Source organism: Leopardus geoffroyi, chromosome C1 (assembly GCF_018350155.1).
Source record: "Leopardus geoffroyi isolate Oge1 chromosome C1, O.geoffroyi_Oge1_pat1.0, whole genome shotgun sequence".
Classification (NCBI taxonomy): domain Eukaryota; kingdom Metazoa; phylum Chordata; class Mammalia; order Carnivora; family Felidae; genus Leopardus; species Leopardus geoffroyi.
In genome coordinates, this window is record NC_059328.1 from 46054021 (window position 1) to 46077211 (window position 23191).

General features: G+C 45.9%; 1 protein-coding gene across 4 annotated transcripts in view; it reads right to left on the minus strand.

The window, feature by feature from the left end:
- The window catches only part of FYB2 (FYN binding protein 2), a 128314-nt gene that overhangs the window by 77255 nt on the left and 27868 nt on the right, over positions 1 to 23191 (minus strand). For 3 of the 4 annotated variants that reach the window (XR_006712332.1, XM_045477542.1, XM_045477544.1), the window contains exons 2-4: positions 15243 to 15984; positions 11458 to 11619; positions 8207 to 8240 (exon numbers count right to left, since the gene is read on the minus strand). Coding sequence is in view for 3 of the 4 variants with exons in the window: in XM_045477542.1 (XP_045333498.1) it covers positions 8207 to 8240; positions 11458 to 11619; positions 15243 to 15984 (938 nt within the window). In the remaining variant the exon portion in view is untranslated. The remainder of the gene's footprint in view (positions 1 to 8206; positions 8241 to 11457; positions 11620 to 15242; positions 15985 to 23191) is intronic. The other variant, XM_045477543.1, reaches the window with a different exon arrangement.

Below are 23191 nucleotides of genomic sequence, written 5' to 3' on the forward strand. Positions count from 1 at the left end.
AAATTATTTAGCTTTAATATTAGCAGGACAGGATATTGGACATGCAGATCAATGCAAAATATACAGATGACAGAACCTGAGAACGCTTTGTTTATATAAAAGTTCACGAACGGTGAAAGTTTATCTGTCTATCCTTCTCCTTATCAACCTGTCATTCAATTAGCCCATCACTTACTCAGTTATTAAGTAATTATTACTTGCATGTCTACTTCCTGGGGAAACAAAAGCGAGAAAGACAGACAATCGTGGAACTTAGAATCTAACAGATATCTCCAAAAATCTCTCATGTTACAAAAATTCTGAGACAGGGTGGTGTAGTTGAAAATCCTTATAAATATCCAGTCCTCAGTTTGCATCCCAGATAAGCTCTGTATTATCTTATACTTAAAGTTTTTTTTTAACGTTCATTTATTTTTGAGAGAGAGGGGGAGAGAGAGACAGAGCGAGCACAAGCGGGGTAGGGGAAGACAAAGATGGAGTCCCAGAATCCAAAGCAGGCTCCAGGCTCCGAGCTGTCAGCACAGAGCCCAATGCGGGGCTCGAACTCACAAGCTGCAAGATCATGACCAGAGCTGAAGTTGGCTGCTTAACCGACTAAGCCACCCAGGTCCCCCTGTATTATCTTACACTTTAGAGCAAGTCATGAAATGTCTCTGAGCCCTTGGTTTCTCATCTACAAAATGAGAATATGAATTTTGCCCTCCTAAGATGATCATGGGACTAAAATGAGTCTAAAAGATACAAAGGGCTAAGGAATGCCCAGCACGTGGCCATAGTCCAAGATTCATTTCCATTCAACCTTTTCGAATAAACCTATGTACAAAAATAGGCTCTAAGTCTGCAACTTTAGTGTCTAATTTCTTCCTAAATCATGAATCTTTCCAGCTTATCATTCGAATGCCACTCAAGAGAGATGAGACTTGTTAACACTTCGATACTTTAGCTCTACCCTGGCCAGCCTCCCTCACACGGATCTTTCTACAGACAGAACAAGAAATCTTAAGGCAGGAAAGGTATTCGAGAATACCTGTGTGGACAATGTCAAGGCTTAATGTGTAGAGCAGACCACGAGTCTTAAAAGTTTCCCTCTTTGGTCATAGGTGAAGGTCTAGTGTGAATCCTCTGTAAGGCAGCCTGGAGGGCTGGTTCATAGGTGGTACTCTGAAACATGCAGACAAGGTCAAATCCTGGTACTGACGATCCAGCTGTATCATCTCGAAATCCTTAACCTGATTCTATGGTCAGGGAGTCCACTAACCACCAATTTCACGGGGTAGTTATGGTTGGAAGCTTTAAAATGAGAGTGGACATTAAGTACAGGGCACAAACCTCCGTCCATGACGAGTGCTCAATAAACAGAACCTACAGGTGAACTTCTCTTTAAAGGAGGAACACTTGAAACTATGATAGAGAAAACCCCCAAACACGTGTTCTTGCCACCAACGCCCTTGGAAAGACAGGCCAAAACAGTGGCCTTGCTGTGTCCCTGAAATCCAATTAAAAAGGGATAAGAAGAAGTTCCTGAAGTGGCTTGAGCTGAAGCCACCTGAACATTCTAGGTCTCTGACTTCATAAGGCACAGGCTTCAACAAATTCCCTCTCCTCATTCTTGCCCCATGGTGATTGAATTAAGCACGCTGGGATGTCAGGGCCCACCTTCACCTCCCAGATACCATCAGGAGGAGCCCGTTTTGCTGTTGGTCAATCAGAGCAGGTCTATACCGGTCTGGACTACCTGAAATGCAGCCATTCGAGAAAGAGCACTGCAGTTGCAAACAACATAAAAACTAGTCCTAAGAAGTTCTGGTCTTACATGCACAAAGGCACAAGGACATGTTGTTTTGTTTAAGTAAAAAAAACAATCCCAAAGAGCTTTCAGGAAGGGTCAGTCTTGTACTGAACACTGAGGATGTGCCAAGCACTCCACACGTGTTAATGCCAACAATGATGGAAACAGCAAATCACCTAGAAACTCTCTCACATCCCTCTTTTGCCCTCCTATCTCCTTCTCTACAGCTGATTCTGCAGTCACTGCATTTCCTCCACAACACATCTGGAGTCCCTTCATTTTGTTAAATCTCCATTTCTATCACCTTGTCCATATCAAGCGATTTAATCTCCTTCTCAGTTTCCTCATCTATAAAACTGGATATCATCTACCTCTTCAGACTGTCATAAATGGAACCATACGTGTGAAGAACTTAGAACACGTAAAATATGAATGCTGATTGCTTGTATTTGTTGTTATCGTCACTCTTTTGTTGTCGCAATGGCTTCTGAAGCTGTCGTTCTGTTTCTACCGGTCTCCATACTACGTTTATTATTTATACAGCATCCCAAGGGATCTTTACAAAATAAATGTCAGCCCATGTCACTCCCTGGCATAAAACTCCTGTGGCTTCCCAGCATATTTAGAGCAAAATCCAAATTCACTCCATGGCTCTCAAGACCATCACTGCACCAGCCCACTGTGCTCCCTCCTTGCTGGTTCTCTCAATGTGCAGATGGAGTTCTCCCTTGAGACCCCATTCCCTCTCCTGGCACGTCCATCTCCTAGACCTTTCATGACTGCGTCCCTCATCATGCAGGTCTCATCCTGAATGTCACCACGTCTGGCCTCTCTTGATCACCCTACACTTCCTATATCCTAGTTACTATTCGAATGCTCTCGTTAATTTGCTTTATGGCACTTACCACTATTCAAATAAAGACTACAGACACATTTTGCTTCACCACCGTGGGCTTGTTCTGTTATTATCAGTATTTTACGTGAACGCCTTAGGTAAGGCATTTATTCCCATTTCCACAGGATCTATCCCTCCCCGTCATGTAATGCATGTCCTAGATGGAGCGACATAATCCGCTCAGCCCTATAAGACATTTGTGTTTCTCACTCTACATGGGGTAGAGATACCAGAACGCAAATACAAAAGCATGTTCCAAAACATTAGGATGAAAGAGATCATCAGGAATATTCAAAATAAGCTTATGTTATCTTTTAAAGACTATCATTAAAATGAAGACACAAAATCAAAAAGTTCAGGAGAGAAAATGGTGGACTCCTGGGACCCACCCACAGACCCTCACCTGCGAAACACCATACTGTATGACTCTTCTCTCCTGAAATAAGCAGGCTCTCTCTTTTTTAGTGTTTGAGTCAGAGATTTCCTGAGTCAGGACTACCCCCTGACACTTCTTAATGGGAGCAAAGCCATATTTATAGCTAATGAATAAAATATTAGCCAACTCTGCTAAGTACTGACAGAGACCCAGTGCTAATTGCTGCCCTGGGACTAACCTGCTTTGCTCACACAAATAGGGGCTGCTTAGTCAAGAGGGATGCCAGCCAGCTTGGCTCTCCTGAAAGAGTGATGACAAAGAACAACCTCCAACGAGTCATTCCACTGTTGGGAACTAACGAGATAGTTATTCCAGAGATAACCAGGAATGGAGAGGCCAAGGGTTGAAAAACCAAGACTTACTAAGCATCCTCTGTGTACTCCACGCTTCATACATGTTATTTCATTTAGTCTCCGTGACAGTCAGCGAAGAAGTATTATTGTGTCCACCTTACAGACGCATATAGCAAAGCTCTGAGCTGTCACAGGTGGAGAGGAAGCATTTGACTCTATGGGAATGTGACTCCAGACTTGACCACGTTGCATTACACAATGCTGCTTCTCATCTTTAACACACAACATAAAGAGGTTCACAAATCAGTGGCTACTGTAAATGCGCTGAGTTTCTAACAAGATGATTAAAACATATATCCATAAAAGTACGGCTACGGACTCCTGTCTTGTGAGTAATGGTTGAAAACGATGAAAGTTTTATTTAACACAATGTATCCCTTAGAGGTCTTAAGAGCAGTCACGTAAGGAAGGGGTCAAGACCCTGTTTACAGTACCAATGAGTAGATCTTGGACAGATGGCTAGGGGTAGGGAGGTCATTTGTGGCCCCGGCCCAACTCAGACTTTTGAATACAGAAGACAAATGTGTCACATGTGTGTATGTATATGTACCTGCATGTAGGAAACCTTTGTCTATACAATTCCATATTTTCAATGTATGTAAGAGGGCTTGGCATATAAATCAATAAACATAGGAGGAATGAATAAAATGTGCCTCAACAAGAAAAATACGGGACTCTTCTGGTAATGAGCTCACCATCAAAGGATTTTTTAAGAGACTAAGTTTCTGAGCATGGATTCTTGCCTTTGGAGGGGGGTTCAACAATAGCCAAGCAAGCTTTATTGAACACTCTCTAGATGCTTGGCATTGCACTCAACACCCTACAATCGTTATTTAACATTTGCCATACCTGTATGAGTTAGATCCTATCAGCCTCCCACTTTACGTGAGTAGACACTAAGGTCTGCAGAGGTCAAGGCATTTGTCCAAGGTTATGCAGGTGTTAAGTGGTAGGCCTCGGACTAAAACCCCCAGACTTGTTAATATTACGCTACGTGGCCTATTACATCCAACAATTGCCAGGTCCACTCCCAGTAATGAGACCCAATGTATTGCTTCGAATCTATTATTTGTACTGAAGATCAATACCATGAACGTGGAAGATGTTCTTTCCAAACAAGTGCCAGTTGCCATGGAAGTTGTATCTAACGCTGTTCAGCATCATTGCATTTACGTGTTTGAGCTAACACATCACTGGGGCGCCTGCGTGGCTCAGTCGGCTAAGCGTCTGACTTTGGCTCAGGTCATGATCTCACGGTTCACTGTTCGAGCCCCGTGTCGGGCACTGCGCTGACAGCTCAGAGCCTGGAGCCCGCTTCCGATTCTGTGTCTCCCTCTCTCTCTCTGCCCCTCCCCTGCTTGCACTCTGTCTCTCTCTCAAAAATAAACATTAAATTTTTTTTTTTAAATAAACTAACACATCACTGACCAGCTAAAGTCCCAACTTCTCAACCCGGCACCTAATTAACTTTAGGATCCAATCTCAGCTCTAACTCTTCCACATCAGAATACTCTGTTTATCCCCCACTTTTGTACTACTGCCTTGTTTTCAGTCACATTCTGTCTCTTTCCTGAGCATCCCTGGGTCCATCCATCCATCCAGTCAGGAATGTGGCGATTTCTGGGAACAGTACCCTGCCCTCACTCACTGTACAGTCTCGCAAGAGGGAATAAGCGTACCTGTTTAATCCTGACCCATCACGCAGTAGCCATCTCAAGAGCTTTCATCCTCCATGAAGCCGCCCCTAAGTACGCCGGTTCCTCTTTGCCCCTTTTGCTTGGCACTCGTACATCACCATGGCCCCTACTGTAACTGCGGTACGGTGAACCTCGTTTCTGATGATGGTCGGGTTCTAAAGTCAGTGTGAAAGGACCCCACAGTCCAACTGCCCTTCCGAGTCCCTCAGGAAGGAGGTGTCACATTAGAGACTCCCCACTGTTTCCCAGTATGTGGCCAGCAAGCGAGTTTAGCCTCCATATTGAAACAGACCGCTGCCTTTGATGAAAGTGCCAGAGAAGAACTCAGCTGAGGTCGGAGGCAGACCGTAGGAAGAATGCGTATCTGGTTACATACCTCAATCGCGGCACACGTATCATCACATTGAGATGCTCAGAGAAGGTGAGTCACGAGGGAACCAAGATTGACTCAGTGCACAGCAGAGTTATATTGTCCCCTCACACGGTCACCCTGGGGCCCATGTTCATTGAGTAAACAGTACAACTCAGTGCCTCAGCTGTCTAAATTGCTTTTTCTCTTTCACAAAAACGCACATAGAATGTGGCTCCACTCACCTTCCCTGTGCTGTCATTTAACTCTGTCAACTGGGCAGCTAAACTAGGAGTTCCTGGAGCAGGTGGGCCATATGCCCAACACCAGATGGTCAATTCCTTGGTGAACAAGATGGTCTCATCTTACTAAGATTTGGCTCCTGTTTACCTCCACAATACCATTTCTTTTCATTCCAAACTACCCTTCCCACACCAATTCTACTAACCTATTTCTAGTTTTCACAGAGAATACCCGTTTCCTCACAGCTCCTGCCTCTGCCTATAGTGCCCTTCCCCACGTCATCCAGCCAACGTCTATCCTCAGTACTCACGTCAAATGTTTCCTCTTCAGTGACAGGCTGATTGGGATGTACACCCCTATTCTTCACTCCTTCTTGGATCCCTGCCCCCCTTTTTTTTTTTTTTAGGTAAAGTTGTGGTGTCCTCCCACGCTGAAGCTGGGCCACGTGACTTGCTGTGACCAATAGGATGTGAGTAAATGTGATACAGCAGAGTCTGAAAAGTGTGTGTGCAACTGGGATGGTCTTGCTTGTCTGCTGTGACTCTAGGTTGTTCCTCAGCCAGTTTGCTGGAGGGTGAGGCAGACGGTGTGAAGTCAGGTTGCCCCACTCATACCAGCCAAGGCAAGCCTACATCCACCAACTTCAGGCTGACCCCCAGACAAGGGTAGCAACCCCAGTCAATATCAGGGAAACTGCCTAGGGAATCTGCAACATACTAACATAACACCACCAGCTGAGCCCAGCCCAGATCAGCTTCACCCACACGTTTGCATATGCTGTTGATACTTTGTTGTGTATTATGGAGTATGACTGTAGCAATAGATCACTGATAACGTTTTCTATAAAGGCTTCACTGACCCCTCCCAAGGACAAGTGAGCACTCCCATATTTGTGCAACCTCTAAATCTTGTACATTCCTCTATTAGGAAAATTAACACATTCTAATCTTATAAACGTTTGGTAAATAATGTGGGGATTCGTTTTTATGTTCGCTGCTTCTTCCAAGGCTGACCTTCTTGAGAAAAGGAACCTATTTGTGAGGGAGGTGAGGTTGATACAATCAAAAGACTTTGGGCACACCTGTTCGTACAGCCATTATGGAAAAGAGTATAGGGGTTCAATTAAGAATTGACCTGTCATATGATCCAGCACTCCCACTTCTGGGTATGTATCTGAAGGAAATGACATTAGCATCTTGAAGAGATGCCTCTACACTCCTGTTAATATCGCAATAGGCAAGATGTGGAAACAACCTAAGCGTCCATCAAAAGATGAACGGATAAAGATGTGCCCTCTATGTACGGCAGGATGTTATTCAGCCACAAGAAAGGAGACAATCCTGCCATCAGTGACAACATGGACGGACCTTGATGGCATTAGGAAAAGTGAGATAAATCAGACAGAGAAGAAACAATTATCGTATGGTATCACTTAGATGGGAAATCTAAAAAAACAAAAAAAACAAAACGAAACTTGTAAAAACAGAGAGTAAAGAGTGGTTACCAGGGGCCGAGCGGTGGGTGAGGTGGGGAGATGCTATTTAAGGTACAAACTTATAACTAGTAGATAAGTTCCAGAGATCTAATGTGCAAATAGTGACTACACCAAAGAGTGTTTTATTGTAAATTTTAAAGTTGCCAAAAGATGAGATCGTAACGGTTTTCAACACAAAAGAGAAACGAGAATTAGGCGAGGTGAAAAAGGCACCAGCTAACTACTGAAGCAGTCACACTGCAATTTACAAATGTGTCATACTAACATCTTGCACACCTCAGACTTACACCCTCTTCTATTTCCATTATATTCGATAGGAAAAATAGTTTGGGCATCTACGGGTTAGAATCATGGTTCTGCAAATGGCCAAACTTTCTGAGCCCAAGTGTCTTCGGCTAGACAATGAGGACAGCAGCAGCCATTTTGCAGCCTTGAGAAAAGGAAGTGAGAAAATCTGCATAAAGTAGCCGGCTCAATGCACGACACCTCAAAGGGCTGCACAGATAGTATTTGGTCGAGTGAATTAATGAACGGACACTTCCATGGCAAAATTCTCAGAACAAGTACAACAAAAACAGAAGGTCCTTTGTCCCATTACTGATTCCTAACATCACGCCAGCTGCCCACAGCATCCTGTAGCCTCTAATTCAATTTATTCCTATGGAAGCTGATGTTTCAATTTACTGAACCCAACTGTCTAATAAATAAAAGTCCCTCAGAGGACCATCTTTGCAACTTCTTGTCAGCACAGCAGTTAAATGCAGTTTATTTAATCTCTCCTCTAAAACAAAAGTTGCAGCTTGTTGCTTGTAAATCTGTTCTTCCTGCAACCCTTCGGAGAAATAGAGACACCTGGCGTGGACCTACTGCCTGCTCTCAGGCAGGTTAAGCAGCCTTGTCAATGGCGACATGCGCTGTGCTCCTGCCCAATCAAGAAGCAGGTACTCACCTCTCTGGAGGCAGGCAGCCCTCTTCCACAGCTGCTGTAAAAGCAAGAGGTAGAGTGAGAAGGCGCATAGGTGGCAGCCTGATTAAAGCGAACTTTGTGCAAGGCCCTCACCCCAGAGACAAAGTGAGGAGCCGCAACTCACGGGTGCCCCAAACCGCCTCCCCCCTCCCCAGCACCCTGGGTCCTGCAGTCCAGCATCCACCTACACTTCATGGTACTGTGTGTGTGTGTGTGTGTGTGTGTGTGTGTGTGAGAGAGAGAGAGAGAGAGACAAAGAGAGAGAGAGAGAGACAGAGACAGAGACAGAGCCAGAGATAGATAGATATGAGCAGGGGAGGGGCAGAAAGGAAGGGAGACACAGAATCCAAAGCAGGCTCCAGGCTCCAAGCTGTCAGCACAGAGCCTGACAAGGGGCTGGAACTCAGGAACCGCGAGATCATGATCTGAGCTGAAGTTTGGATGCTTAACTGAGCCCCCCGGGGCACACCTATGGTGCTTCTTTAGGAGTCTACTCTTGGTCTTCTGTATTAGACTTTGACCTTCTGGAGTACCAGAACTTGTGTGTGGGGTTCTCTATCTCTTGCGTCTATCACAGGGCCCAGGGCAAGGAGAGTGTAGCTGCTCAACACAAACTTGAAACAATGATAACATTGCATTCATTGAGCACATACTGGTGTGCCAAACATTGTTTCAACTCTTCCCATGACTCATCTCATTTATCCTCACAGACTTCGGGCGAGGAGTGTTACTGTCATCCCCATTTTACAGATAAGGACAATGAGGCTCAGTGAATAACATGCCCAGGCCTAAATAGCTAGCGACTGGGGGAGCTGGGGTTCACAAAGCCCATTTTATTACAAAACACTTGGTGCTTTGTTCTATGTTCTCTGACAGACTTCTTCGCTTTGGGAGTGTTTGAGGTCTGAATGATTCTGTGCTTTAAAAAATCATACTTAGCTTTCTCTGTTATGGAGGTGGCCAAATTGTTATTAACATCTACTTATAAAAGCTCTGTTTCTTTCTTCTTCTTCTTTTTTTTTTTTTTTTTTTTTTTCACTAGGCAAAGGTCTTTATTAACTTTGTTTCAAACTTCATTCCCGGGCTTCTTCAGCTTCATTAGTTGCCAAGAATGAATTGTGTCTAAGCAAATACTGAACAGAGTTGCACTGTCCAAGGGGCTGGGGCTTAAAAACATTAGAGATCTAGATTTTATCAGATCCATGAACAGAATGTTAATTTTTTTAATGTTTATTCATTTTTTTTGAGAGACAGAAAGAGAAAGTGGGGGAGGGGCAGAGAGAGAGGGAGACACAGAGTCCGAAGCAGGCTCCAGGCTCTGAGCTGTCAGCACAGAGCCCGACATGGGGCTCGAACTCACGGACCCGCGAGATCGTGACCTGAGCCCAAGTCGGACGCTTAACCGACTGAGCCACCCAGGCGCCCCCATGAACAAAATTTTAAAAAGCACTTGTAATCTAAAAAAGAGCAGCTCCTGGTAACTTCTTCAAGTCCTATCTCCTTCAGAAGTTGACTCCATTCAGTTTGCTTCCTTCTTGGAAGCTTCATCAAAAGGCTCCACGCGACCTGCAACTTCCTGCAACTTCCTCCTGCAACCTCCTCCTGCAACCTCCTCCTGTAACCACCACCACCTCCTCCTCCCCCTCCCCCTCCTCCTCCTCCTCCTCTCCAGTAGTGGGTGGTAGACTGTGGGCAGGAGCTGCTGCACCAAGCTGGTTAAAGCCGCTGGGTAGGCTTTCTGTCAGCTGCTTTACCTCCACTTGGCCCTTGATGGTGAAAGTGCTCGCTGCCCCGGGCGCCCGAACTCTAGGGTCGCAAAAGCGGATCACCCTTCCTCGGTTTGTGAACACAGTCACTTCTCCGACTCACCAGAGCTACTGTTTACCCCTAACTTCTTTAAGGAGAACTGACATTTTTTTTTTTTTTTTTATCATCTCCTGTAGCTGTTCTATGCACCATCTTCTTTCGGGGAGCAGTTCCTTTCCCACCAATGTGCACCTGTGCTTGCCAGTGCGAGTTCCTCCTGGTTTGTGATGGTTTCTTTCATCTTGGTGGAGCAGAAATGGGACCGGGGGCTGGGGGGCTGGGGTCCGCGCTCGGTGGGGCGGGGAGGGGGTGGGGGTGTCTCGGGCCGACCAGCTGAGATCAGGCCCACGCACCAGGGCTCCACATCCTCATAGAGAGTTTCCTCTCAGGATCAGGCGGAAGAAGATGGCAGCAGGGATCCTCAAAATGTGGTCACTGGACCCGAAGCATCAGCATCTCCTGGGGACCTCGTCACAAAGGCCAATTCTCGGGTACCCAATGCACACCAAATAAATCAGACGCTCTGGGAGTGGGGCCCTGTGATCGGTGTTTTGACAAGTCCCCTAGCTGATTCCGGCAGAGGCTGAAGTTTGAGAACCAATGCGTTCAAGAAATTTAACCGAGGGTGTTCCGAGCCGTCATGTGAACAAGGCGCAAGGTCTGCTGGCACTCGCGGCCACGGTAAAACCAAAGTTAGCACAGCACTAGGTGTCACCCCAAAGAGGGCATTCATTAGAGCAAAGATAAACAAAGGCCTTTAAAGTGTCTACAGGGTCAGACCACGGGGCGGCCGCGAGGGGATGAGAAGGTATTCCTCTAAGCAGAGGAGGAAGACTCCGAACAGTACAGAAAAATGGCTTCCGAGGACTCCTCAGTTCCTGCAAAGGGCCAGCGGTGGGGGGCAGGGGTGGGGCCCTCGGACTAGTTACAGGAGGCCGATCACACAGGCTTGAGGGACCCACATTAGGATCACCCGTCAAGTTCACGCTGATTTTCTTCCCTTTTCATTCCCTCCTCCCTCCTACCGCCCTGATTGTGTTGACAACACAGGCTTTGTAGGAATCACAAAAGCTCCCTGCTCCCTGCTTGACTACTTTTCGTTTTCTTCCTCTTGGACAGCTTCCCGGTGATCAAATGCAATGCTCTCAGGGGAAGCGGGCTGGCCCAGGAGCGATAAGGGGCCAATTCCTGCAGATCTGTCGTATTTCACGGGCAAGCTGCCACGGCCTCCACGTGAAAATAAGCAGTGACGGACGTCCGGCCCCTTGGAAAAGCAGTTTGGCATTATCACCTGGGAGCTGACAGGAAGAGGGAGGCAATGGAGGCCGGTGGGGGGCTGGGGAGGGGGGGAGGGATGTGGGCACTGGAGCCATGACTTCCACTGGCCCCTGGCTGGCTGCCTGCAGGGGACCTGTGCGTTTTCTTACCTTCCGTGTGGGTCTTAGCAATTACAGCTGCCTGCCTCTGGAAGGCCTGGAGATTCACGGCTGGGGGCTTTGGAGGCTTTGGGGGAGGAGGACCCAGGGACTTGATGGAAGGCAGTGGCTTTGTTTTGAGAAGTTGGTGATGCCTGTCATCTGGCTGTTTCTCTGAGCAGAGATTAAAAAAAAAAAAAAGTTATTTTATTACTATTTCCCATTTCATGGCTTCTTGGGTGAAACTGGCCAGTCTCTCTCCCTTCTTGTCTAGATCTGTCCTACTGGCCAGGGTGCCCTGATCAAAATGCAAACCTGATCATGTCACTAGCCTGCTGCCCACAGGACGAAGCCTGGCTTCATCAGCATGACATTCATTTATGTACTCCAACCTCTGGCATGTTCCTACGACATGGCCCCCCATCCACATTTCCAGAGTCTTTTATTACACTTTAGCATCGTTTTCTGACCTCAGCCCAAATATCTTTCACTCATACCAATGGCTTCTCAGTTGTCTGAATTTGATTTAGAAAGTCATCCTGTATCCAAGACTTTGTTCATGCCATTCCTGGTTCTGGAATGCTGTTCCCTCACACTTCCTTCTTGGCAAGCTCTGACTCATTCAAGGCCCTGCTCCAATGACACCTCCTCTGGGAAGGTTTCATTGATTTCAAGATCGAGGTGAGAATTAACCACTCTGTTTTGTATCTCCACAACGTATCATTAACACCTCTCCGCCAGTGTGGAGGCATGTTAGAGGGGCCGCCAGTCTATCTTACTATTGAGGGTCGGCTCCTCATGCACAGGGACAAGGCCATATTGCTCTCCTGCCAGCATCAGGCAGAGAACCTACTTCCAAGAAAATGCATGGTGACTACTCCCTGAAAGGTTCCATCAAGCACTTATGACATGCAAATAACACGGGGGCTATAGAGAGGAGTAAGAATTGATCTCCGATTTCCAGGGCTCACAGTCTGGGACAAGCTTCAAGGCTAAGTTTATGGTATGTGGGCACCTGTGGATTTTATGGTTTTGCTTCCTGGAATTTTCTGAGACAGTGTCGAATGCCTACATTTTGTCCTTCTGTACTCAGAAGCCAAACTCCAACAGAAATCCCAATATTATATGTGAAAACCATATCTGCCTCTAACGCTTCACAGCACAACATCTTGTATGATCCAAGAGCCTTGTTTTTGCTTCACATAATACAGTGGTTGAGTACATGGACCATCCATGCTAAAACTAAATACGGCGGCCAGTGTACAAATCCCTCATTGCAACTGCCTCAGAGCCCTGCTGCCCACTCTGGGAGCTGGGAGGGGAGGGGAGGACAGCCCCCTTGTGCCCCACCAGGAGGGGTTATATCAGTCAGGACCAAGCTCCTCTCTTCCTAGGCTTTTTTTTAAAAAAAAATTATTTGGGGCGCCTGGGTGGCGCAGTCGGTTAAGCGTCCGACTTCAGCCAGGTCACGATCTCGCGGTCCGTGAGTTCGAGCCCCGCGTCGGGCTCTGGGCTGATGGCTCAGAGCCTGGAGCCTGTTTCTGATTCTGTGTCTCCCTCTCTCTCTGCCCCTCCCCCGTTCATTCTCTGTCTCTCTCTGTCCCAAAAATAAATAAACATTGAAAAAAAAAATTAAAAAAAAAAATTAAAAAAAAAAATTATTTATTTTGGGAGAGTGCGAGTGGGGGAGGGGCAGAGACAGAGGGGACAGAGGATCCAAAGCGGGCTCTACACTGACAGGCTGACAGTCATGAGCCCGATATGGGGCTTGAACTCATGAACCGCGAGATCATGACCTGAGGTGAAGCCGGACACTCAACCGACTGAGCCACCCAGATACCCCTTCGTAGGCACCTATGGATTACAATTATAATTAAATTGTAATGATAAGTTGCAACATCAGAAATTTCAGTCTTTATCAAATTAAGGCGATGTGGCGAAAATGAATGATCACTTACCAACTGGGTTCCTAAGTTTTACCAGGTGCTGTGCTAAGCCAAGGGTATGGGTTCTCTCATTTAATCCCCTCAACAGCTCAGTCAGGTAGACGAACCATCCTCCTGCCCCATCCCTTCACCAAAAACTAATTATCTACTATATTCCAGGCACTGTTCTAACAGCTGGGTATGGAGTTAAGAACCAGAACAGATCAAGCCTTGCCCTCAGGAATTTTCATTCTAACAGGAGGAGACTGATGATAAACACGCAAACAAATAAAGGTAATCACAGAGACCTGCGGGTTCTATGAAAGAGATCCACCAGGCTGATAGGCAAGAGTGGGAACTGAACTAACTTCTTCAGATAAAGAGAAGGGTTAGCTGTGAAAGTGTCATGTGAACTCAGACCTATATGCAGCTATGGAAGGCTCTAACAAGAAGGAAGAGGAAGAGCTAACGTCAATGTCCTGAGCATAATAAAGTCTTTTCAAGGAACAGCAAGAAATCCAGTGTCTATTATGAGCCAGGGGGAGAGAAACAGGAGTACGTCAGATTCATCAGCAGGACCCAGAAGGTGCAGAGCCGTGAAATTAGAGACCACGATTGAGAGATGATTTGGGCAAGCTTGGATTTGTCCTCGTAGCTCTACTTCTCACAAGATGCATGAACTTGGACAGTCTGTATCCACCATATAGAGTCGTATGCAGGAGATCCTTCCACCCACCTGTCTACCCATCCACCCATCCAAGCATCCAATAAATACTTTTTGAGGACCTACCAAACCTGGCCTTGCTCTTTTAGGTGCTGGGGATATGGTGGTAAAGAAGACAGTTTTTACCCTCATGTAACTCACATTTTATTGAGGTAAGCAAACAGTATACACAACAATATACCATGTAAGGATGGGATAGGAGGAAAACCAAATCAAGGTAAGAAGACAGAGACTTATGGGGGTAGGGTAGTTATTTTAGATGGTGATTCACAAATTCTACTCACAACAGGTGACACTGAGCAGAGACCATGGTGGAGGGGAGGGAGTGAGACATCAAAGACCTGGGGGAAGCATGTTCCAGGCAGAGTGCTCAGCAAGTGCAAAGGCCCTGGGGTGGAGTTAGCTTAGTATATCTAAGGAAAAGCAAGAAGGCCAATGTGGTAAAAGGAGAGGGTAAGAGAGGTAGGAAGGGCCAAATCACATGAGCCACTATAAGACTGCTGGAACTGAATGTGAGCAGGGGAGTGATGTGATCTAACTGATGTGTTAGAAGTTCACTGTGCCCGCTAGGAGAATAGGATAAAAGGAGGCAAGAGTATGGAAGCAGCGAACCCAGCTGGAACACTGCGGTGGTCCAAGTGAGAGATGATGATGGTGTGGATAAGAAAAGAAGGCAGAAATGGATAGAAGTGGAGGGATTCAGAACATATTTTCATGGTGGAACCAAGAGTGTGCTGATGCAGTGGATGCAGAGAATGAGAGAGAGAGGACTAGAGCACAGTTCCTAGGTTTTTGGCCTGAGCAACTAGGAGGATGTTTGTGCTGTTTACCAAGCTGGGGCAGATTGGTGATGGATCTCATTTACAGGAGAGCAGACCGGGCTCTAAGAGGTTGAGTCGACTGTCCAAGTTCATGCATCTTGTGAGAAGTAGAGCTAGGAGGGCAAATCCAAACTTGACCAAATCATCTCTAAATAGGATTCCCGGAGATTAGGCACTTTACCCAAACCTGAAATTACAAGTTAGTGGATGGGCCTCGCATACCTGCTCTAGAGTTCAGAGCGAACCTCACCCAGGTCACATATGACCACTAGGAGGCTCTAAATTAGAAAGACACAGTGGCCCCTCCCTCAGGCATTACTTTCTCACCGGGGACCTGGATGGCAAGTTCACTCTCATAGACAGGCTGGCAGGTGTTCCCCACGGGGCTCCTCTCAGGATAGGGACTTTCTAGGCTCTTCGTGCCACATTGAAAAAGTAGAGAAGTACGATCTTGAAAGGAGACAAGTGAATTTTGGGGGGCCATCAAATGCCTCTGGGAAGGAAGGGTCTGGCCTCCTCCTGTTTCTAGCTTCCCCCTGGGCTCCTGTGGAGCAAGCCCTATGCTTTTCTCCTCCTCCAGATGGAAGGCCCTTCTTCCACGACTGGCAAGGACAAAGGCTGAAGACATCCCACTTTTGTGAGATGAAACCTTCTCCCAATTCCAGAGCTTGTCTTTGAAGCTGTCAGTCACCATGACATTCCTCTCATGGGTTATGTCAGCACGTGACTGATTCACGTCTAACAGCAGAGACGTCTTCTGTGACTTTACTGCAGAATCAGTAGACCCTTCTGGAGGTTCTGAGGAATCAGAACATCTCTGAATCTTGCTCCTCTGGGAGGACTTCATTTTCTGGGGTTGAAGAGGCTGGGGTTCACCGCCAGAACAATACAGTGGGAGCTGACTGTGGTTGGAGGAGAGGGGTTTCTCATTGGCCAAAACACCTGTTGACTGTGTGTTTCCAATATCGCTCTTTTGACAAATTCTTGCTGGGAATATAGGTCTTGGAAGAGAGGGCACATCAAACTTTTGAAATTTGGCTCGAAGTTCCTTGAAGTTTCTTAACCCTTCCTAAAGCACAAAAAAAAAACAATGTCTTATCATTCCAGGAAAAAAACAGTGTGATTAGCTGATTTCACTGTGCATGCAAAGCGTTCTAAGTGCTGATACAACACCACTCCTTACCTAGGGGGCCATGTCGGCTGGTAATGTGATTGTCTATGTAAGACACAATGAAAACAAATGTCTCCTCTTTGAAACACTTCAGATATGTTTAATTTCTTCACAACACGTAAAGCATACTTAAAAGGAGAATACTGACAGTTGGTGGTAAGTCCCTTGATACAAATTTTGGGGGGCTCCTTGCTGCCTATACAAGTTAAGTTCTAAACTCTTTAGTACAGCATTCAAAGTTCTTCATGATGTGGTGGAATTATGGTCTCCAGCCACAACCCAACACAACTACCCTTAAACCAAACAGGGATATTTATAATTTTCTAGAATCTGTAATGTCCATCACCCCCGACTCTGCTTGTGTGTTCTTGCTTCACAAAATGCACCCTCTATCTGTCCAATTTTTTGTTTTGTTTTTTTTTTTTTTTTTTGCAACTCCAATGCCTACCTTTCTCCATTACAATTCTCCCTGGGGCTGATAGCAAGAGCGAACTTCTTCCCTGTCTCCTAGTGCTTGCAGACTCTGTACAACTTGGCTGTTGAACTTAACTTTGGAACTACACAGGTTATGTTCAAATTCTCTGCTCTTGAGAAAGACAGATACCCTATGTTTTCACTCTTATGTGGATCCTGAGAAACTTAACAGAAACCCATGGGGGAGGGGAAGGAAAAAAAAAAAGAGGTTAGAGTGGGAGAGAGCCAAAGCATAAGAGATCTTAAAACCTGAGAACAAACTGAGGGTTGATGGGGGTGGGAGGGAGGGGAGGGTGGGGGATGGGTATTGAGGAGGGCACCTTTTGGGATGAGCACTGGGTGTTGTATGGAAACCCATTTGACAATAAATTTCATATATTAAAAAAATAATAATAAATAAAATAAAAATCATATTGGAAACGATATCAGACAAAAAACGCACAAATTCTCTGTTCTTTATCATCTAGGCAAATACTCTGGGAAGCGGGATATTACCTATCGGTGTAGTCTCATCAGAAAAACAAGTTGTCAAGTGCGAGACAGGTTAGGGCTGCTGTATGTAAAGCGTCCCCCACAATTCGCGTAAGTCCGTGACAAATAAAAGCTACTTGGAAGAGGCTAGCTGATCCTTTTGTATTTTTGACTCCCCCTGGGACAGTGTGCTCTATGTTCTCAGTTCAGTTTGAATTCAGTGTATGAAAATGATGGTATTAATAGCAGCCCGACCCTTGGGGCTGAGGAAGGCTGTGCCTGGCATTACACAGGGAGCTGGTCTAGGCAGGTAGGATTGGGCTTGACTCCCGCTCAGTGCTGTTCCCAGCGGTCCCCCCTTCCTCTCCCTGGATCTAATTTACTTTTGTAAGGGCGTTTTGTCATCCTTCGTCTTCCCAGGAGGTAGTCAGGGGTGGAGATGGAGTTCCAGAACAGCTAACGGAGCCATTTCAACAAGAGCCACTGTCTTCTCCTGATCATTTTAAAGGGCGGAGCCGCACGGACACAGACAATCCCATCGCCAGCCACTTTTGATTTTGCCATCTGAGGGAATGCCGGCTGACCTTTTTCTCTGTGTTTACAGTTGACTCACACCTGCTTTCCAAAGATTCGGGGAGGGGAGGAAGTTGAAGAAGTGCAAAGCAGGTGTCTGGGAGCTTGCTTGCATGCTCTCCCCTTGAGCCTTCCCTCCCTCCTATTCTCTCCCCTCCCCCACCTCTCCGTCTCTCCATCTCCCTCCTTCCTCTCTCTCTCTCTCTCTCTCTCTCTCTCTCTCTCTCTCTCTCTCGCGCACACACACACACACACACACACACACACACACACACACAAAGCTTTCTCCACAAACTGCTAACTGTTGATTTCCTATCTCTATTTCAACCAGCACTGAAATTAATTCGACTACACTTCCTCTCCCTGATGTAGGAGCAGCCAGCACTGGGCATGGAACCAGGAGATCTGAGTATGAGGCTCCGCTTCATCATTTTCTAGTTATGTGCCTTGGGCAATTCACTCCACTTCCTTGAGCCCTATTTTCCTCACTATAAAATGGGACGGTTCTACTAACAGTTCAAGGTTATTGTAAGGATCAAAGGAGATAGCTTCACATACCTCAGTGGTTAATGTTTAAAGAAATTTAAAAAAATTTTTTTATGTTTATTTTTGAGAGAGAGAGAGAGACAGAGTGTGAGCAGGTGAGGGGCAGAGAGAGAGGGAGACACAGAATCAGCAGGCTCCAGGCTCTGAGCTGTCAGCACAGAGCCCGATGCGGGGCTCGAACCCATGAACTGTGAGATCATGACCTGAGCTGAAGTCAGACACCCAACCGACTGAGTCATCCAGGCGCCCCTAAAATAAATTTTTTTATGTTTATTTTTGAGAAAGAGAGAGAGAGAGAGAGAGAGACAGAGACAGACAGCATGAGCAGGGGAGGAGCAGACAGAGAGGGAGACACAGAATCGGAAGCAGGCTCCAGGCTCTGAGCTGTCAGTACATAGCCTGATGCAGGGCTCGAACCCACCAACCACAAGATCATGACCTGAGCCGAAGTCGGATGCTTAACCGACTGAGCCACCCAGGCGCCCCTCAGTGGTTAATATTTTTTTAAATTATGGTAAAATACACATAAGTTAAAATTTACCATCTTAAACATTTTCAAGTGTACAATTCAGTGGTATTAAGGGCACTCGCATTGCTGTGAATGTCCAGAACCCCTTGAATGGTGCAGAAGTGGAAATCCGTAGCCATTACACAATAATTCTCCACTCTCCCTACCCCGGGCCCCTGGCAACCACCACGCTACTTGGTCTCCGGTTTTGACAAGTCCACGTACCTCACGTAAGCGGAACCATAGTATTTATCTTTTTGTGACTGGCTCATTGCACTTAGCACACTGTCCTCCAGGCTCATTCGTGCTGTAGCATGTGACAAAATGTTCTCCTTTTTAAGGCTGAATAATATATCACTGTATTTACGTACCACTTATTGTCCATCCATTCATCTATTGGGTGGACACCTGGGTTCCTTCCACCTTTTAGATATTTTAAATAACTCTCCTAAGAAGATGGATATGCAAATATCTGAAACTGTGCTTCCAATTCTTTTGGGTGTTTGACCCCAAGTGGAATTGCTGAATCATAGAGTAATTCTATTTTTCATTTTTTTACATTAAAAAAAAGTTTAAGTTTATTTCTTTATTTTGAGAGAGAGAGAGAGAGAGAGAGAGTAAGTGGGGAAGGAGCAGAGACAGAGAGGGAGGGAGAGAATCCCAAGCAGGCTCTGTGCTGTCAGCCCAGAGCCTGACGTGGGGCTCGAACTCACGACTGTGAGATTATGACCTGAGCCGAAGTCGGACATTTAACCGACTGAGCCACCCGGGTGCCCTCGGTTTTTGATTTTTTGAGCAACCACCATGCTGTTTTCCATAACAGCGATACCATTTTATATTCCTCCTAACAGTATGTAGGATTCCAGTTTCTCCACATTCTTGTAATGCATATTATTTTTATAGTAGCTATCAAAATAGGTGTGAGGCAGTCAGTGGTTGATATCTTCAACCGAATGTCATGATGACTATTTTTGGCTCTTTACTGTCTGAAGCCACATGAACTACAGTATACTGGTAGGTAGATTTTAGTTTCCTCAGGAACAATTAGGATAAACCCTAGCAGGAAATAAAATTATGGACCGATAACCTCCAGACCAGAGTCCTGTGTAAAGATCGTTGGCTCAGGAGGAAGCAAGCCTTCTTAAACCTGGTTCACTCCTTCGTAAACAAATGCTCATTCAAGGTCTATGATGTGGGCAAAACCACTGTGTTAGACACGGCTCAGCTCTTAAATATTACATTCTAATGTCAGGGAGGGGCAGAAAGTAAGTGGATACACATGAAAATATTAGAGACCAACGCCATGTGGAGAATTAAATAGCTGGTTTAGTGAAGAGTGGCTCTGTTCCCACCAGCGACTTCCCGAGCCACCATAGGGAAGTCATGCCCTTCTCTGGGCTTAGTCATCTATCACATGTAGCAGTTGACCCTAGTGATCTCCAAGGTCCCTTCCAGCACTAACATTTGGACTTCACTTTCCTTGTTATGGGAAAGAGACGTGACACATTTCGTTGCTGATTATTCATCACCCATAGAGGGGGCGTCAGGGCAGAGGGCATGAGGCAAGGTGTATGAAGATGGGAGGGGAGGTGCCCAAGGGGCCATGCCATGCCTCATTTTCCTGGGCCCACGGCAGGTCAGTGTCCACATCCTGTCAATGTCAAGTCTTAAGAAGCCCACAAGCCTGTCCCTTCTTCGTGCCACGGCTACTGCCTCTGAGTCCTCCTCACGCATGGCCATGACTTCCTCTGTCTGCTTCTACTCCAGGCCCCTCTAATCCACCACTTACCCGGCTGTTCAACCAATCTGATGACAAACACACATGTGATCACGTAGGTCCCCTGTTTGGAATTCTTCAACGTGGCTTCCCCAAAGCTTGCAAATAAGCTCGAACTCTTTTGCTTAGCACAAAAGGCCCTCCCCAATTCCAACTCTGTTCATCTTTCGACCTGGTAGCGGGCCCTTCCCCCAACACGCCCTCTTCCCTCTGGCCTCACTAAATTACTGATGTCTTCCCAAACCTGTTTTGCTTTATCATGCTTCTGTGCCTTTGAGTGTGCTTTTTCCTCTGCCTGCAACACCCACGTTTCTCCCAATTTTCTGAACTAGCAAATTCCTGTTTGCTCACAATTCAACTCACATCACCTCAAAATAGTCCTTGGTTTCTTGCCATGTGCTAGGCATGAGGGTTGCAACGATGAATGAGAATTCCTGACCTTTCATATGTATATACACAATGGAGTATTGCTTGGCAATCAAAAAGAATAAAATCCTGCCATTTGTAACAACATGAATGGAGTTAGAGTGTATTATGCGAAGCAAAATCAGTCAGAGAAAGACAAGTATCGTATGACTTCCCTCACAGGTGGAATTTAAGAAACAAAACAGATGAATGTAAGGGAAGGAAAGTAAAAATAATATAAAAACAGAGAGAGGGACAAAATCTAAGAGACTCTTAAATACAGAGAACTAACTGAGGGTTGCTGGAAGGGTTTTGGGTGGGGGGATGGCTTAAATGGGTAATGGGTATTAAGGAGTCTATCCTGAAATCATTATTGCACCATATGCTAACTAACTTGGATGTAAGTTAAAAAAAATTCCTGACCTTTCAAATGATATAAAAACAGAGAGGGGGACAAAATCTAAGAGACTCTTAAATACAGAGAACTAACTGAGGGTTGCTGGAAGGGTTTTGGGTGGGGGGATGGCTTAAATGGGTAATGGGCATTAAGGAGTCTACTCCTGAAATCATTATTGTACCATATGCTAACTAACTTGGATGTTAGTTAAAAAAAAAAAAAAAAAAAAAATTCCTGACCTTTCAGAGGTGGTGGAATGAGGGAACACACACAAACTGATCATTTTAGTGTAAGAGAGACAATTTCTAGATACATGGCATGATGTCTATCAGAACATAGAGAAAGGGTCATGATGACAGCCGGGGTGCAAAGAGGGCTCCCTAAAGATGACTCAGCTGGGAGAGGCAGGCACATGAAGGTGGCAGGACAGGTGGCTCCGACAAGAGCAGGAACAAAGAAGGCATGGCAGGGGGGAGCTGCATGGTGTAGACAGGAATAAGCAATTCCATGTTACTGAAGCCCCAGTGTGTCAGTATGGGAGTCTGCAGAAGAGAGTGGAGGGCAAGTCTCCTTAAAGTAATTGGGCTTAATCTTCAGAGTAAATGGGGAGCTACTGATGAGTTTTATACACGGCTAGAACAGGCTGAGATTTCCACCTCATGCAGGGTAGAGAGCAGGAACCAATTAGGAGGCTACTAGAATTGGCCAAGTAAAAAGGACGAAAGGCAGGATCAGGCAGTGTTACGGGAACGGAAGAGAGAAAAGTGCAGGGGGTGGTATGGACCAGATCTAGAGAGGGGAGAAGGGCTCCAGGATGATATCTGGGTTTCTAAATTGGGCGAGAGGATGGACATTGGTCCTTGCAACTAAGACTGAGGACAGGAAATAAAAGTACTGAGGAAAGATCATGGGCCCGGTTTTGGACGTGATGCTTTACCTTCTTAGGGGAGCCATCAAATAGGCCGTTAGGTATGGGAACCTTTGGGGGGTTATACATTTAATTAGGGAGTTATTAGTTTCTTGGTGAGCACAGAGCTTAAGGATATGAACCCTGGAGTGTAGCTGCCTACATTCACATTCCAGCCCCTCCATTTTTGGCTTTATGACCCTGAGCAAATTACTTAACTTCTCTGTATTTGTTGCCTGGTCTGGGTAATAATTGTACTGTACCTCATAGGGTTGTTGTGGTGGGTACAATAACGGCTCCTCAAAATGTCTATATCTTCATCCCTGAAATCGGTTCATAGCAGCTTGCGTGCCAAAAGGGACTCTGTGGTGTAATCGAGTTAAGGATCTTCAGATGGGGAGATCATCCTGGATTAGCTTGGTGGGCCCAGTGTAATCACAAGGGTCCTTATAAGTGGGATGCAACAGTAAAGGGGATGCAATCATGTAACAAAGATGATGGATATGGGGGCTCAAGATGCTACATGCTGGTTTTGAAGATGGAAAAAGGGTCCAGAGCCAAGGAAGGAAGGTAGCCTCCAGAAGCTGGAAGAGGCAGGGAAACGGATTCTTCCCTAGAGCCTCCAGAAGGAATGCTGTCCTATCAACAGCTTGGTTTTAGACATCTGACCTCCTCGACTGTAAGATAATAACTGTGTGCTGTTTTAAGCTCCTCAAATTGTGGTCATCTGGTGCAACAGAACACGAAAATGAACAGTTGTTATGAGGATTCAACCAATAAGTACATGTAAAGCATTTAGAAGGCAATGAGAGATGCCCACTAAATTGGAGCTCTAGCGATTACTGGTGGTTGTCGAGACCATAGGGCTGGATGGGATCACTTAGGAGAGCGTGTTGTTGGCATCAGAGCCCATGGGACAAGAACAGAGGGCAAAAAATGTCATCACAGAAGCAAAACTGTGGTGGGCCCCAGAGTGAATGCGAGGGGAGAGAGAAAGAAAGGACTCGCTTTTTGTTTCTGTTTGTTTTGTTTGTTTGAGTAAGCTGG